Source organism: Alnus glutinosa, chromosome 11 (assembly GCF_958979055.1).
Source record: "Alnus glutinosa chromosome 11, dhAlnGlut1.1, whole genome shotgun sequence".
Taxonomy (NCBI): domain Eukaryota; kingdom Viridiplantae; phylum Streptophyta; class Magnoliopsida; order Fagales; family Betulaceae; genus Alnus; species Alnus glutinosa.
This window is the reverse complement of record NC_084896.1, coordinates 5,285,608-5,300,774: the sequence shown is the minus strand read 5'-3', so window position 1 is coordinate 5,300,774 and position 15,167 is coordinate 5,285,608. Positions and strand designations below refer to the sequence as shown.

Below are 15,167 nucleotides of genomic sequence, written 5' to 3'. Positions count from 1 at the left end.
TACCAAGGAAAAGATTTAATAAATAAAATCTAATAAGGCCATCAATTATAGGGATTTTTTATTTTTATTTTTTACAATATTAGGGCCTTAAAAAATCTTTAGACATGAAAATAAGAATTTATTGACATGTAGTCAATCCATTTCTTCTTATGTGTACTATTCATGTTTTATAAAAAATTTCCATGGAAGTTAATAATTAAGGCAGTCGGTTAGAAAATAGATCTGAGAGCGGCTCCCTCCTCCTCTCCATTTCCCTTTTTAGTCCCCGCTCCTACCTTCCCCCTCCCCCTCCCATTCTTATTATTATTATTTTTTTTTTTTTTTGTGGTGTTCTATGACTAGATCAGCAATTTTGGCATCTCTGCTATGTATCTGTTCATCTACCTCCGTATTGTGCCGTTCATCTCCTCCATGGCCGCTGCTGCTATTTTTTGGTTGTATTTTTATTTTGAATAAGAGTTTTCTTCTCCATAAATCTGTCAACGGTATTGTGCCGTTCATCTCCTCCATGGCTGCTGCTGCTGTTTTCTGGTTGTGTTTTTATTTTGAATAAGAGTTTTCTTCTCCATAGATTTGTCATCATGGACAGATCTATGGAATGAAGGTTAGTCAGGTGTGACTTGTGAGGGGCACTCCCTCACGGCTTGGATAGTTCAGTGTGAATGGTTATCTCTCACGGTCTGGATAGTTCAGTATGAGGGGTTATCTTTCACGACAAGTTTAAATAATTTTTTTTAGGATATTTGACTACTCTTATCTTATATCTAGTCTGCTTGGAGCAGATCCGCTCTTTAATTATTTTTTTACAATGATTAGCAGAAGATGAAAGTCATAGATAATACTTTATTGTAAGAATTTTGTTTGAATATATAACTTTGTAACCTCATAGCATGTGGCTATGATTTTGCAAAGCTATAAACTTTGTAATGTAAGAGTTTTATGTTTGTAATCTTTGATCAATGAAATACTCAAATCTTTCGTTTTAAAAAAATAATTAAGGCTCTCAATGTCATAAATTTTTTGATGTGTATAAATTCTTGGAATATCCATTTGTTTATTGTCTCATTTTCACATTCATGAAAGTCTAATTTGCATAACTTTCTCCAAGGTGGGATTGGCATTGTTGTAAGGGATCATACGGGAGATGTTCTGCCCGCTTGCAGCACTACAAAAAATCTATTAGTAGAGGTTGTGGTAGCTGAAGCTTTGGCAGCTTTACATGTTGTGGAGTTTTATATCATTTAAAAAGGTGATGCTTTACATATTGTCGATGCGGTTAAAGCGAAGGGTGAAAATTGGAGCAAAATTGCTCATATAATACATGGAGTCAAAGAAGGTTTGCACTAGCTGAGATCATGGAGTATTTTTTCTTTTTTTGAACAAAAACTCTCTTCTTATTGATAAAACAAAATGATCTAACAACAGGATCTAGAAACACATACCTAGTAATAATACCACAGATGCTATTTGGTATATTTTCTAACCAAATAGAGTCTGTGACATGATTGACTGTCTCCCTTGTAAGGGTATGAGCTACTAAATTTGCTTCCCTATTAACATGGGCTACATTTGAAGATCTACGAAAAACTTAGCCCTTGTATAATGCCTTCCACGAGATGGCCACTCCTCTGCACGGGTGAGGAGCCGCAGGGCAACCCTAAAGAAAGTGAAGGACAAATTCTTCTTCCATGCCACAAATTGGACACATTTTATCAACAACAATGCCTCTCCGAAACAGGTTTAACTTAGTAGATAGTAAATTATTGCAAGCTCTCCAAAGGAAGAGTTTAACCGCGTTCTGTACACCAAGGCTCCACACTGCCTTCCACATATCTGATACTGCTTTTCCTTGTGAGCTCTATCCCTTGGTACTTGTCTGGAGTTCCCAAATGATAAGCACTACGAACAGAAAAAACCCCAGACGATCTTGTGGTTGGAGTGAGCTCAAAGAAATGTTGATGTTGACCATAGCTCGATAGGTAAATTTTTGTGGCATAGATAGATTTTGGATTGAAGAAATTTTAAATTGTATTTATGGCATTGTAATTAGGGAGCAATTGCCTTTGGTTGATTGATTTTATCAATTAAGATTTGTTCAAAAAAAAAAAAAAAAACTTTCTCTAAGGTGGCAACCTCAATTTCAATTAATTAAATGGTCAGTAGAACATGGTTTGTCTTCAATATGCTCAAACATCAATTTGAATTAAATCTTGAGAGCTAGGAATATGGAAAGTCTCGAATATAAAAACTTAATTAGTAATTTCTCATTAAAAAAATGATTTTTAAATAAAAATATAATATTAACATTAAAATAGATATTATTCATTCATCCAAAAACAAAAAAAAAAATGAAACTATATATATATATATAATTCACTTAAACTTATTGCCTAAGGACTAAAAATATATAGGGCATCTCGGTGATCCTGTGACCTATTTATTTGTTCAGTCACTTGAACTTTATATTATCACCAAGAAGTAGCACGCATGTTGTGAGTTACCATGAACATGCCTTTCACACATAATATAAAACTTAGGAAGATGATCCAAAAACACTCATTACACACCAATTATACTCTCCCCTCACATGAAGCGGAACCCACCATCACATGGGCCCCACCTCATATGAGTGGGGGTGTGTAATGTTAGGTTTTATTTTTTATTATCATTACTTTAAAACTGTTCCCAAGGAGTAGCTCAATCGGTTGGGGACCACGCTTTATGTAGCGGTGGTCAATAGTTCGAATCTTCCCTCCCTCTCTTGTGTGGACATGTAAAAAAAAAAAAAAAAAAAAAAAAAAAAAAAAAAAAAAAAAAAAAAAAAAAACTTATCACCATCTTCTTCCCGCCTTTTTACTCAAAAGAACATTTTTCTCTAGTTTTTGTTAAATATATTTTTAATGTAAATTTTTCAATGAACAAATCAGCCTTAAATCAATAATAATCTTCCTTCGAATAATGCTACATATTACCCTTATGTTCTTTTTTTGTCCCTCCCAAAAATTGATGTGGCTCTTAAAATTACCACTGGATCAAAATCCAATAGTGGTCTATCATAAATTCAATGGTGATTTTTAGAGCCGCATCAATTTTAGGGGAACACAAGGGTGATATATAACATTACTCATCTTCCTCTGCCTTTTTCGATGAATCAATTTCATCCATAGGTTATAATGCATAGTTATAACATTTGTTCATTCGTAATTGTTGGAGAATTTTTCTTTATAATACAAATTATCAAAAATTCTGAATTTTAAATATAAAAATCTAAGTTGTTATTAACGGCTAAGTAAAGTTAGCTAGGTTTTAAGCGCTCCAAAAATTATGAGTAATGTTAGAGGAAAGGCTTTTGTTTGCTTTTTGTCCCTCAAAAGTGATATGGCTTTAAAAATTATACTAGTGATCCATTCTAAATTCAATAATAATTTTAAAAGTCGCATCACCTTTGGAGGGACAAAAGTCTTCCTCCTTGGATTATTCAAAAGGGGTAATAAATTAGGCACCCACGACATAGGATTAGAAAATAAAGGAAAAGACTGAAAGAATGAGCAGAGTATGTAAAACTCAGCAATCGGAGAGGAAATAAAGGAAAGGAAAGGAAAGGATCACATGTTAATCTATAAATGGTGAAACACAATTATAATCAAGAGATAACAAAATATATAAATATATATATATACTCACACAAAAGAAAATATATAACAGATTTTCATCATTAAGGAAAAGCGCTCAGGTTGGGAATATGAAGGTTGCCTCAGCCACTAGCTAGGGGTGGGTAGAATATCCGATTGCCGCCTACCGACCACCTACCAATTTCCGGCGGTCGGTAGTCACAGTATCTATTTAATGTTTCAGGTTTAATGGCTCTCCAACAAAGTGACTTACTTTAATTTGAATAAGAAACCGTAGATCTACACCAAGAGAGGAAGTTACCAGCTAGAAGACCCAAACTCCAACTAAATTTCCAGCCATAGATACGAACTTAATGGCAGATTGTTTTCAGAAACTACAAAGATTGTCAAGTGATGAATCAGAAAACTTTCATCATTAGTTATGCTAGTAAAACAGCTACTCTCCAACCAGCTAATATTGGAAGATGATGAGAAAGGACAGTAACTGACCAAAGCATTACCAGCAATCAGTTCAAAAAATTTCACCCCCATGGACGTGGTTATTAACACTACCAAGAAAAGCTTAATAAGTCATGCTTAATTGACTGTCTTACCTCTAAATAAACCAGTCCTAAACACCCAAAAGATAAGAATTCTCAAAAGACAGAGTGCGCCTTAAACCAAGGCAATGAAAGTTAGTGAGTTCATTGAGTGAGAACAAGTGGTACGGGCTATGTACACAAGCTCTGGTCAAATTACATTCAGCTACTGACCAAAAGAAATTAACAAGCATCCACAAATTCAACTTATTAAATTGCAGAACCGATATTATTCTTCCAAACAATTTCCCATCAACAGAAAGTGAAAATAATTACACTGGGAAATGTTAATCAACATCAGAATAGCACTCATATTAATATATGGAACAAATTAACATATGATTCTCAAAAGTTTAGTTTTCAAGTAGTGAAGAACAAAGGAAACAGAAAATTTTCTAACCACAGAAACTTTAATAAAGACAAATGTAGCTTTTCAATGGTTGAAACCTATTCACTATGATGAAAAATGAAAAAGGCATACTTGGAGAGATTGTCAAAGACAGTTGTTCAAGTCTATTTGAAAACCAGCACGCATGCCTCAGAATCAAGAAAAAAAAGTATCCCCCAACAATCTCTGCATCAGTTCTTAGATATACAGCTTCAAATCTATATTCAATTGCCCATATTGTGTCTTTAACTTCCCACAGTGCCTCCTCTACCATGCATAAACTGCCAGACAACAAGCTTCGAAGAGCATTTAAAACAAGTATTTATTAATGAACTCCCCTTACCCTTTGGGTGTTTTACCTCCAGATTTGCCCTTGGATTGGAAGTTGGATAGTGATGAGGATCTGGATCCGTCCTTGGTGATTTTGAAAGCCATTGAAGAGGACTTCCATCGGGGAGTTAAGGCAGCGCGTCCAAAGACCAAAGGTAGGAGGGAAGTTTTGAATCTGGTAAGTTCCATCAACTACGGTGATTCTAGCGCGTCCTCCCGGCTTAAGAAATGCAAGGCGCACATGGTGTAGGGTTGGGGTCTCGCGAAGGTTTTGGGTTGGAGGGATTGGGTTTTAGAGGGTTGGTGGGTTTTCTTTCTTGTTGTAGGCTGCTTTGGTTGTTCCTATGTATATTTCCTGTGTATTTAGGAGCACCTTACGCTTTTTTAGTAAAATCTATATTACTTATCAAAAATGAGTTGAAGCGGCAACATTACTTCCAAGTCCCATCTTATGCCCTAGAAACGCAAGCTGCTCAACAAACTCTGCTCCTGTGAGAATTTCTGTTGTTCCATATATAACATGCTTGACAGGCTGCTGAAGCTGTGCAAATTCTTGCAAGCTCCCATACTCAACATAGTTACCACCACCAATCATAAACACAATGGCTTCCTTAAATGGTCCTCTCAAATGACTACTACCGGAACTTGACTTGGGAGAACGAGGATCAAATACAAGGCAACCATCAATTTCAGGATTTGGCTTCCCTTCCATCAAGAGTTCCACCGTCCTTGTCAATGCCAGTTGCCTATCACTAGACAAGAGATTCTTCACACCTGCTGTCACAGCATAGATTTTCTCAGCCCAGTCAACTATGTTGTTTCTGCTAGCTGAACTTGCTGATGCCATTGAAGCATTCAACGACTTCAATTTTTTCACATACTGAAATGCACTAGTATCAACCTCGGATTCCCTGAGTGCTGCTTCCACTGATTCCACTTCTGACTGATTAATGCTTTCTGAAGAGATCAGATACATGATAGCAAACCGCAGCTTATCCATCTTCATCCCTTTCCCTTTGAGCACACCAAGGAGCTCATTCCGGTCAATGCTTCCTCTGACCAGCATGTCATTCTCCTTTTTCGCATAAGAGTCAAGCAACCTCTCCTTGATCTCACCCAACAAAACAGTGGCAATATTGGTGTGCTTATCTATCACCTGCTTCCGCTCCGTCAACTCAGGCAAAGAGTTCACTGCATTCATCAAATGCTTTGTGTTCCCCGTCAAGTCTGTCTCATCAAACTCAGCCCCGTCAGTTCCACCGGTCCTCCTGTTCACCTCATCAACATCTTTCTTATATTTATTCAATTGAGTCTCAATCTCCACTGCAACTTCAGGAAATTCCAACGACCCATTTGCCACCCAGAATGGGTCCGAACTATCCAACTCATACGACCTCATCCCACCCTTTTCACCCTGCACACTCAATCTATTCAGCCTCAATCCAAGAACATCGTGAACAAGCGGCCGATACCTAAAATCATGCTGTATCCCTACTGATAACTCGAAATTCCTATCAAATATACACAAAATTGGCCGCTGAAAAGAGCTCACGAAACTCCCACCTTCTGTAAACAAATTGTTCTTTGACAACAAATGGTCTCGCAATCTCTGATCCAATGCAGAAGCAACCATCTCAGCCGGCCCACCACGAGGGCACCTAATTATTGGCACCACAGCTAGCGTAGCCAAAATACAAAACAATCCATTGACAATCCTGTCCACAATCTCCTCAATCTCTCGATCCCCAGCCGACGGATCATTCAATTGCACATAAGTAGACTTCTGTGCCAACGAAAACAAACCATCCTCCAATGTCACAAACTCCAAATACTGATCGTGCACCTTTGAAATCCGATGGATCGAATCCGAACTCAATGTCCCAGATGCAAGATCCTCGAGCAGCGGGCGGGGAATAGAGGACGAGAAATTGAGGTGGAAGCTATCATAGAGCGAGCGGGACGTGTCGGCCATGATCCGCTGAATGTTAGCTTGACTGGGTTGGACAAAATACACGGCGGGCACGTCGTGGACCGGTTTTCGATCCTTATCAATCAGAAAGTAGAGGGTCACGCCATGTTTTCGAAGGTCCTTGACGTGTATCAATGGTGATAGGATGTTTTGGCAAAACTTATCATAGATTAAAATCTTGTAAACCTCTTCGTTTGCAGTACCCGTTGCGTTAACGGGTTGGTTTAGATTCAACATTCGGGTAATACATTCTGAAGAAAAAAGAAAAAGAAAAAAAAACAAAGTTACAGAGATCGAAATTCAGAAACGCATACGCACTAAATTCACACCCATAACAAATGGGTTATACCGTTATAGTTTAATTGTGAGAATATCATTCTCAACCAAATTTCATACAGGAATTTAATAACTTTTTAGAAATATCCCATTTCAGTTTGGTTTTCTTATTCAAACCATACAAAATGAAAGATAAAATTAGGCGACCATGAGCCAAAAACCAGAGAAACGAAATGGGTTTTTGATCTAAAGCAAGAAGAAGATCCAGAGAGAGAGAGATACCTGTTTGCTTTTGACGGAGATTGAGAGCCATGACCGTGAAACTCTGTTCCGGGCGAGTGATTTTTGGTTTCTTCGTAAGTAAAATAATTTTCTGAGCTCTTCAATTTTGAGGTCTCGGATCCAACCGTGGGGGTGTTTGATATAGAAATAGTTTCCTCTGCAATGAGCTCTTTACAGTACCGTCACAAAGCCAATAATATATTGCCACGTCATAGATTGAGAAACCGGGACAGGAGGAACTGATATTTATATACACGCACAAGTCACGAATGACTCTGTTCGTGTGAGGGAAGGAACTGTTGGGATTGGACATGGAGACGACGCCGTTTGTACGCAACAGATACTGGGTTCTGAGGCACGGCAAGAGCATTCCAAACGAGAGAGGCCTTATTGTCTCCTCCGTGGTTCGTCTCTTTCGATTTTCGTTCCTTTTTTCTTTTTCTTTTTCTTTTTCCTTATTATTTTATGCAATATAAGTGGGTTTTCATTTCTGGGCAGATTCTTGTAGACGTTTAGTTTTTCCACATTCTTGTTAAGTTGGCAAGGTTTGCTTATTACTCAGCTCCTAATTGCAATAATTTGTGTATTTTAAAGATGGTAATCTCATGAAATTTTGGGTTTTGCATTTTGTGTTGTATTTAAATTGGTATTGCTCAGTTGGGTTTTTTCCAGAAATTTGTTTTCAATTTTAACCTCTCTTTTTTTTTTTTTTTTTTTTTTTTAAAAAAAAAAAATTTATATAAAGGAAAAAGCTTTATATATGGGATAAAAGCTAGTTCATTCCAGGTATTTAGAATTAACCCCTAGTTACTTGGGTTCTATCTCTTGATGACAGAGAAGATTTTTGTGGCCATGACTGGCTTTGTCAGCGGTGTTCTTAGATCTTAGGACATATTTTCTGGCAATATGATCTTTAAAATTACATTTGTTCAGAGGGTTTGGAGTCTAACTCAAGTAATTAACCGGTGCTGGCATCCTAACAGGAAAATGGTACGCGTGCAGAATTTCAATTGGCATCTGAAGGTGTTAAGCAAGCAGAGTTGGCTGGAGAGTTATTTCTAAAGGTAGTTGTTTGTAATTCAAGATTCCCGTTTGAAGCAACTGCAATGCCTGTTCTATAAATTTCTTAGGTTCCAAAGTATCCTATACGTTATTGTTTAATGGCTGATGTGGGCATACATATCTCTTTGAGTATATTTTCTATGACTAATCGGTCAAACTTTCTTGGATCATTCTTATGCATGATGCTATGTTTAAGCTTGTATAATTTGACCAGTTGCTTGAAATATTCTAGATTTGGCTCATATCAGATCCTTAGGACCACCGGATCGGAATGATTATCAGTGAAATTTAGTAACTCAATCAGATTAACATCTATGTACAGGGATTATGAATTTGATTCGCTATGTGAACGGGAGTACACTAATTATTGAACTAAGCTTATTCAACTGTATGAGTGACAAGATTAGGAATAACAACATTAGACTTGAACAGCTTCTGGACTAACTTGTACTAACTTAGTATGGAACAAAAAACCCTGAATTGCTGAAGAACACAGAATATGTCTTATGCTATCTTTGGAGTTGGGAATAATTGACTTACTGCAAGTTTCCCTAGTTTTTTTTCTGTATGCCTACTATTAGTGCAATGCGCTCGCTATAGGGAAATAAGTAAGCTTGAATAAACAGATTGCCATGATATAGAGGTACACACTAGTTACTTTCACTTGACACCGTCCAAGGACTAGTGACCTATATTGATTATTGACCTAGTACACTCTTGATGTGGAACTTAACGTATATGACTACAAAATATCCTCAACTGTTTATTTCGGATTGAATTGCAAAGCCCGTAAAGGCATTTTGCGGATGTGTGTTGACTCTCACATCGAGCGTATATTAGGTCAATCCATATAAGCTATTACAATGAGCCTCACATTAACTAGTTCTTTTGGATTATCTACATATGTGACTAGTATATCCCTAAGCCGTAACAAATGACATAAGAGTAAATGACAGGTTCCTGATGTCAGGATTTGAGTGGAAAAGATTATAGCACTCTGATAGCTTATGCTTTGTCCTATATTGAGTGTAACTTTATAGCTGTTGATAAATGAAGATAAAGAAATGGCTTCTAGCTAGGTCTAAGGCATTGGCAAAGCAGGATTTGTTTTGTGGACCCTTATAAATTTGTCTGTTGTTTGAACTACCCATTCTATACACCTTCAACATATTTCTTTGAGGAAAAAAATAATAAATTTGAAGAGTTATGTGTGCAGGAACTGAAGGAAAGTAGCATACCACTTGAAAATGTCCGCATTTGTCACTCTCCATTTTCAAGAACAACTCACACTGCTAAAGTTGTTGCATCTATGTTGAATCTTCCGTTTGAAGGTCCCCAATGTAAGGTAGCTATTCCTCCCTCATATAGATATATTTATTGAGGTTAGTTTAGCATGTGCTGAACATAAATGCAAGATATCGTATCAAATAATGAAATTTTACTCCTGGTGTCTTTAACATAGAGTTGCCCATGGGCCACTGCTCAGGCGGTGGTGTTGGGTAGGTGGGGTTCATGGCAGATCTAAGGTCCAAATACTACTTATTATAAGAAAAAGTTCTGGAACTTTTATCTTTCAAACTACAGACTAATTTAGCTCATAAAAAATTTAACAAGCTTTCTCACCCCTGCACTTTTATTTTTCTTTGCACTGATCATATAGATTTTGCTGGACAGGTGATGGAAGATCTTCGAGAACGCTTCTTTGGTCCTTCATTCGAACTTATGTCACATGATAAAGTAAGTGACAGTTAGTGGTGCTTAATATAGGTTTTGCCGAAGGGGTGGAGATAAAGATGGCAGACAGAGGGATTTAGTTCTGGCATTTATGATCAACTTTAGCAACTTAGCAAAAACAAATATACAGAAATATAACTGAATGCTGGAGTTGGATCAGTATGCTGTTTTAGTCTACAGTATGCCCCTGTTTTATAAGCCCAATACTAACATATATACTTTTCAATGCCATTTGCAATTGAAGATTTCTTAAATTTCGGTTCTTCCTTTCCTAACAGTATGCAGAGATATGGGATCTTGATCAAAAAGATCCGTTTATGCGGCCAGAAGGTGGAGAAAGTGTAGATGATGTTGCTTCTAGACTTGCAAATGCTATAGCGATTATGGAGTCAGAATTTCAAGGGTAATTATTATTTTCATCCATGTTTGCATTACTTGCATGATTTTCATGTTTGCAGATGGCATTCACCTATCTTAATATTCTATCACTAATAATTCTACAAGCATCCTACTTGCCAAGATGAATAATTCTTATCAGCATTCTCTTGCTTGAAGCTCCCCGTCACTCTCTTGCAAGGCTACGGTGGTTACCTGCTAGAAATTCCATAGTTCCTTGGAATAACTATCAGTCCATTGCAATTTGTGTAGCAAATCAACAAACAAAGTGGCAAAGCAGAGACAAAATATTAGAAATGAGGTTAATAGTTACAATCCCAGAAGCCCTTTTCAAAATGAGAGTTGATGCATGTCAATTTGCCCATCAAGACATGATTTAGTATCCATTTGGTTTAGCTGTTTCAAAACGTGCGGTATATATATATATATATATATTCAGAACATAGTTAATGAAAACGCGACTTTTAAAAATACAGTTAAGCCTTTGATAAAATAGTGGTTCGGTCTATAAAATCATGCTTTTTTTAAAATGCATTTCTCGCGGTTTCCTTAACTGCTATTTTTTTCAAATGGAACACTTTTTCTCAATTTTGTTTAAAAACACACTTTTAGCTTGCGAAATTGCAGGACAAGCACACCCTAATATTAAGAATGAAAATGAATTTCTGACTTTAATTGTGAAGTAAGAGACAACAAAGCTTTTCCTTGGGCTCCATGCCATCATCTCATTTTCATATTTCCTGCTCCAGCAAGATAATTATATAGATGAAAGCAGCTTGCCAAGCTGCACTGATACCCTATTTCTTTTGAGTGACAGTGAGCAAAAGTAAGCCTTAGCTTTCAATATTAGCCTCACTGATGTTCTTGCAAGAAAGAAAAATAGAAGTTTTTCCTAGTATTCATGATTTAACAATGTTATTTCTGTAGATGCGCAATCTTGATTGTCAGCCACGGGGATCCCCTGCAAATCCTGCAGACAGTACTCCATGCCGTTAAGCAACACATAGCATCCAGTAGCAATGACTTGGCATCAAGAGTACAAGCAGCTAGAGTGCCTTCCATCTTGTCACAGCACCGGAATTTCGCCCTCCTCACCGGAGAGCTACGGGCTGTTATATGAACTGAAGTTGTGGCCTTGGAGCCAATGCCATGGACCTTGACTGAATTTACACTAAATTATTGTGAGAGTCAAATTTCTGGGATAATTGTGAGGCTTAGGGCGATATTTTTAAATGAGGTATTTTTTATATTTAAATAATAAATAAATACTATTTGTTTTTAGTTTTTATTTTCATTTCATCTATTGGATGCATTATTATTTGTTTCCTTCCCTCCATTATACATCTATTGGTGTATATGTTTATTACACCCTTACAGGGTTAAGGGCTACCTTTTTTCCACCTAGCAAGAGCTAACCAACCTCTTGGAAGATCCAAAACATGACCGCCCTCCCTTTGCTCGCTTGGCTAGCTTTAGGTAGCTTTGTGGGACGAACAATGCCTTCAGACATGCTAAAGAAGTTTAAGGATTTGCAGTTTGGACAATGAGGGAGCAGCAGCTATAGTGAAGGGGCAGTTCAGATGAGTTCTTGCTTGAATCACAACTGATTTCCAGGATCTACAGACACTGCCTAAGCGAACGCCTTCAATTAGATCCAGGCACTATAAGATGACCATATGGGGATGTAAATCAGCCGAGCTTGGGCGAGTAGTGCATGTCCAAGCTCGGCTCATTTAAATTTATCACAAGCTCGAGCCGAGCTCAAACTTATTTATCACGAGCTCGAGCTCATAACGAGTTTTAAAAATTCTGCTCGGCTCAATTTGGCTCGCAAAAAAGAAATACCGATATTTTGTGGTGAAGTGATCCAGTTACCACTTCCTAATCTTTATAGTTTACATTACTATGAATTGTATACTTATAAGTTAAAATTTAGGAATAATGTGACATTATATGACTATAATTTATAGTTATAACATTATATATATCACATATGAATCTTTATATTATATTCATATGAATTGTTTGATCATATTGCATAATTTACATGATTATATCATACTTAGTCACTAGTCATACAAAATAAGTGTTGTTGTCTTGTTGATATGAATGATGAATCATATGTTTATTACATAATTTACATTATATAATGAAGATACACTATGCCATATCAGTTATCACCTAAATTCTAAGATTTAGTATCATATAAACGAGTGAGCCAAGTTTTATATGGGTTTGTATTGTTTAATAATCGAGTATAATTTCGTGTTCACGAAAGGCTCATTAATTTAATAACTGAGTTGTGCAATAGCCGACTTTATCAAGCCGAGCCCAAGCAAGCTCATAGGTAACTTTGCTTTGTTTACACTCCTAATTCCATCAAATCGTCTATTTTTTTTATTTCTGTTCTCAAAATAGTTACTTTAAGTTTTGAAATTAAATTATAGTGAAGAATTCCACACATAACACTAGTTATGAACTTATGAGCTAGTTTATTTAATTATGGAATATGAATACATGTAAGTCTAGTAGGACTGGGCCACTGGGTATCGGTTAAATCAGTGTCGGTAGACCTAGTTTTGCCTACCGAATCGACAAAGTTGGTTAAGTCTTTGAATTAACCGACTTTATACTGATATATATTAATTTCAGCAATTTCGGTTAATTTAGTTATTTCGGTAAAGTAGGTTAATTGTCGGTTGGTTAAGTTGGTTAATTTTTATGGGCCAAATCCCAAATTGCTTGTTTTTTGGTCGAAATAGTTATTTTTTTAAGCTAAACATGTGTTTATTGGGCATGTTTATAAGCACTTTTAACATATTCATAATGTTAGATTATTACAAACCGTCACTAATATAGATGAAATTAAATAAGAACCGATTAATATTGCTAAGACGCTGCCCTACCATACTTTGGCTTTTCTCTAGATAAAGATATTGATAACTATATGTTTAAGTCTGTTCGGTTTGGTTCACCAACGAAATAAAAACTCTACCGATTAACCGAACCAAACCGATATCAGTATAAATTTTTTATTTCGACTACTGACAGTCAGAAGTCAATAGAAGCGATATATAGTCGATGACAATTTGGTGACGGTCGGTATACATAGGCAATAATCGAATATTTTATTTTGGCCAGCCGCAGAGCCTAGGTTTTCACATCAGCTAGCTAGGAGCCACACGCATGTAAACATAGTCGTGTTTGAAACCTTTCATCATCGATCTAGTCATACGAATGGGGCCCTTTTGGTTAACTTCTCCCTATTGGAATCTCTTATATATATGAGGAACATGCATGTATTCGGCTTATGAAAAAAGTAATCAAAGAGCACCGCACGTACAGTTGGTAAAACAACCCATGCACGTGATATATATAACACGTGCCTTGAGATAAAGTTGCCAAAGAGAAAAAGTGTAGGGTGCGTTCTCGATGTTGCCCTCAAGAGGCCAGGCCATGGAGTTCCTGGAGATAACGCATGAGTTGTTATGCCTTTCGGGCTTGTTATACTTGGCTGATTATCTGCCGTTTTGGAGGTGGGTAGTGGACCCTTATGGCTGTGAGATCAGAGGATCGATGGGGGCGGTACTAGAGAAGAGAGTGAATGATTTTCACATGAAAAATATTGATCAAGAACATATATAGGAGGGAAAGGGAGAGAAAGAGAATGGAAAAAGCAGGTGATCGATGATATATGAAGAATTGGATTTTGTTGATGTGTCCTATTATCTAATTTGCATGGTGAAGATGGGAAACAACACATGGATGCATGATATATATAGAAATTGAAGCTCTAATCCAAGTTATATAGATTTTCTTAATGTATGATAATTGCAATATTCTGTTTATTTATTTTTCTTAATATTTTTATCTTAGGAAATTATATTTTCGAATTCTAGTAATTTGGACAGATAATATGAGAGGCTTTATATGGAACCTACTTACTCAATCATATGCGGTCTCTCACACTACCTATCTAAATTGCTAACAATTCTAACATGTAATTGTTTTGAATCTCAATTCATGAGACTCACCTGCTCAGGCATCTAACCATGCAGGTTGGCCCTTTATAAAACTTTTCACATTATCTATCTAAATTAAAACTTAAAAAATTTAAAATATCACGTAAGACCGAATGAGATGACAGTAAGACCGTACATGATAGCTGCGGCTACAGACACTTTAGCTGTGACCAATGAGTAGGCGATGGTGGAGATGATTAAGCATCCATGTGTACTCTGAAAAATTCAAGAAGAGCTTGATTTCGTTGTGGCCCCCAATAGAGTGGTATCCGAATTTGATCTGGCCCACCTTAACTACATTTCCTAAGTTCTTGCATTAAAAAAAAAAAAAAAAAAAAAAAAAAAAAAAAAAGAAAAAGAAAAAGAAAAGAAAATACTAAACGCTATAAGAAATGTCTCTGCACAACAGTTGTGCAGGTGTTGTACAGGACTACATGGGTTCCACTCCATATGTCTATAGTTATGCACAACTGTAATGTAAGGATCAGCCTATGAGTC

General features: G+C 36.6%; 2 protein-coding genes across 3 annotated transcripts; one reads left to right on the top strand and one right to left on the bottom strand.

The window, feature by feature from the left end:
• Positions 1 to 4,497: 4,497 nt before the first annotated feature.
• LOC133881636 (SEC1 family transport protein SLY1-like) lies at positions 4,498 to 7,607 on the bottom strand. Its single transcript, XM_062320611.1, has 2 exons — positions 7,456 to 7,607; positions 4,498 to 7,148 (listed from the first exon to the last, which is right to left on the bottom strand). The coding sequence occupies exons 1-2, from the start codon at positions 7,484 to 7,486 to the stop codon at positions 5,335 to 5,337; spliced, it is 1,845 nt and encodes a 614-aa protein (XP_062176595.1). The 5' UTR covers positions 7,487 to 7,607; the 3' UTR covers positions 4,498 to 5,334.
• Positions 7,608 to 7,707: 100 nt separating this feature from the next.
• Positions 7,708 to 12,341, top strand: LOC133881638 (uncharacterized). 2 transcript variants are annotated; one of them, XM_062320612.1, is made up of 7 exons: positions 7,708 to 7,859; positions 8,439 to 8,519; positions 9,734 to 9,862; positions 10,192 to 10,254; positions 10,530 to 10,654; positions 11,575 to 11,884; positions 12,025 to 12,332. In XM_062320612.1, exons 1-6 carry the CDS (start codon positions 7,767 to 7,769, stop codon positions 11,765 to 11,767), a joined length of 684 nt encoding a protein of 227 aa, XP_062176596.1. In that variant the 5' UTR covers positions 7,708 to 7,766; the 3' UTR covers positions 11,768 to 11,884; positions 12,025 to 12,332. The 2 variants fall into 2 exon arrangements, with proteins under 2 accessions (XP_062176596.1, XP_062176597.1); XM_062320613.1 differs by lacking the exon at positions 9,734 to 9,862 and having other exon boundaries at positions 12,025 to 12,341.
• Positions 12,342 to 15,167: the final 2,826 nt, after the last annotated feature.